Source organism: Symphodus melops (genome assembly GCF_947650265.1).
Source record: "Symphodus melops genome assembly, contig: scaffold_189, whole genome shotgun sequence".
NCBI classification, from domain to species: Eukaryota; Metazoa; Chordata; class Actinopteri; order Labriformes; family Labridae; genus Symphodus; species Symphodus melops.
The window spans coordinates 47501-47868 of record NW_027636435.1 but is presented as its reverse complement, the minus strand read 5'-3'; the positions used below and the strand labels follow the sequence as shown (position 1 = coordinate 47868).

The 368-nt window shown below is 54.1% G+C and overlaps 1 protein-coding gene across 1 annotated transcript in view; it reads left to right on the top strand.

Annotated features, from left to right (window-relative positions):
• Window positions 1–337: 337 nt before the first annotated feature.
• The window catches only part of LOC306819528 (partitioning defective 6 homolog alpha-like), a gene marked incomplete at its 5' end in the record, with an annotated part of 7466 nt that continues 7435 nt past the window's right edge, over window positions 338–368 (top strand). The window contains one exon of the mRNA XM_079373342.1: window positions 338–341. Coding sequence (XP_079229468.1) covers window positions 338–341 — 4 coding nt within the window. The remainder of the gene's footprint in view (window positions 342–368) is intronic.

Below are 368 nucleotides of genomic sequence, written 5' to 3'. Positions count from 1 at the left end.
TATAAGACTGGAGCAGGAAACAACATGGTGGTTGATACAGACAGAACTCTCCTTCATGACGCCATGAACCTGCATACTCGTGCATGAACTGAACCGGGCCCAAGCACACCTTTTAAAGCGTGCCAGGGCCGAGGAAGAGTGTGGAGCTGGAGCACAGGCCGGAGCCCCGCCCCCTCTCAGCGTGCAGGGAGCTCTTTGTCTCGTGTCCTCTCTGTAAGAAAACCTGCAGACATATGGCCCATGACTGAGCTCCAGATGGTGGGCTGCAGAGCGGGGTCACACACACACACACACACACACACACACACACACACACACTGGGGTGGGAGGTGCAGATATGGGTCAGACAAACATAATGAGTGATTAAA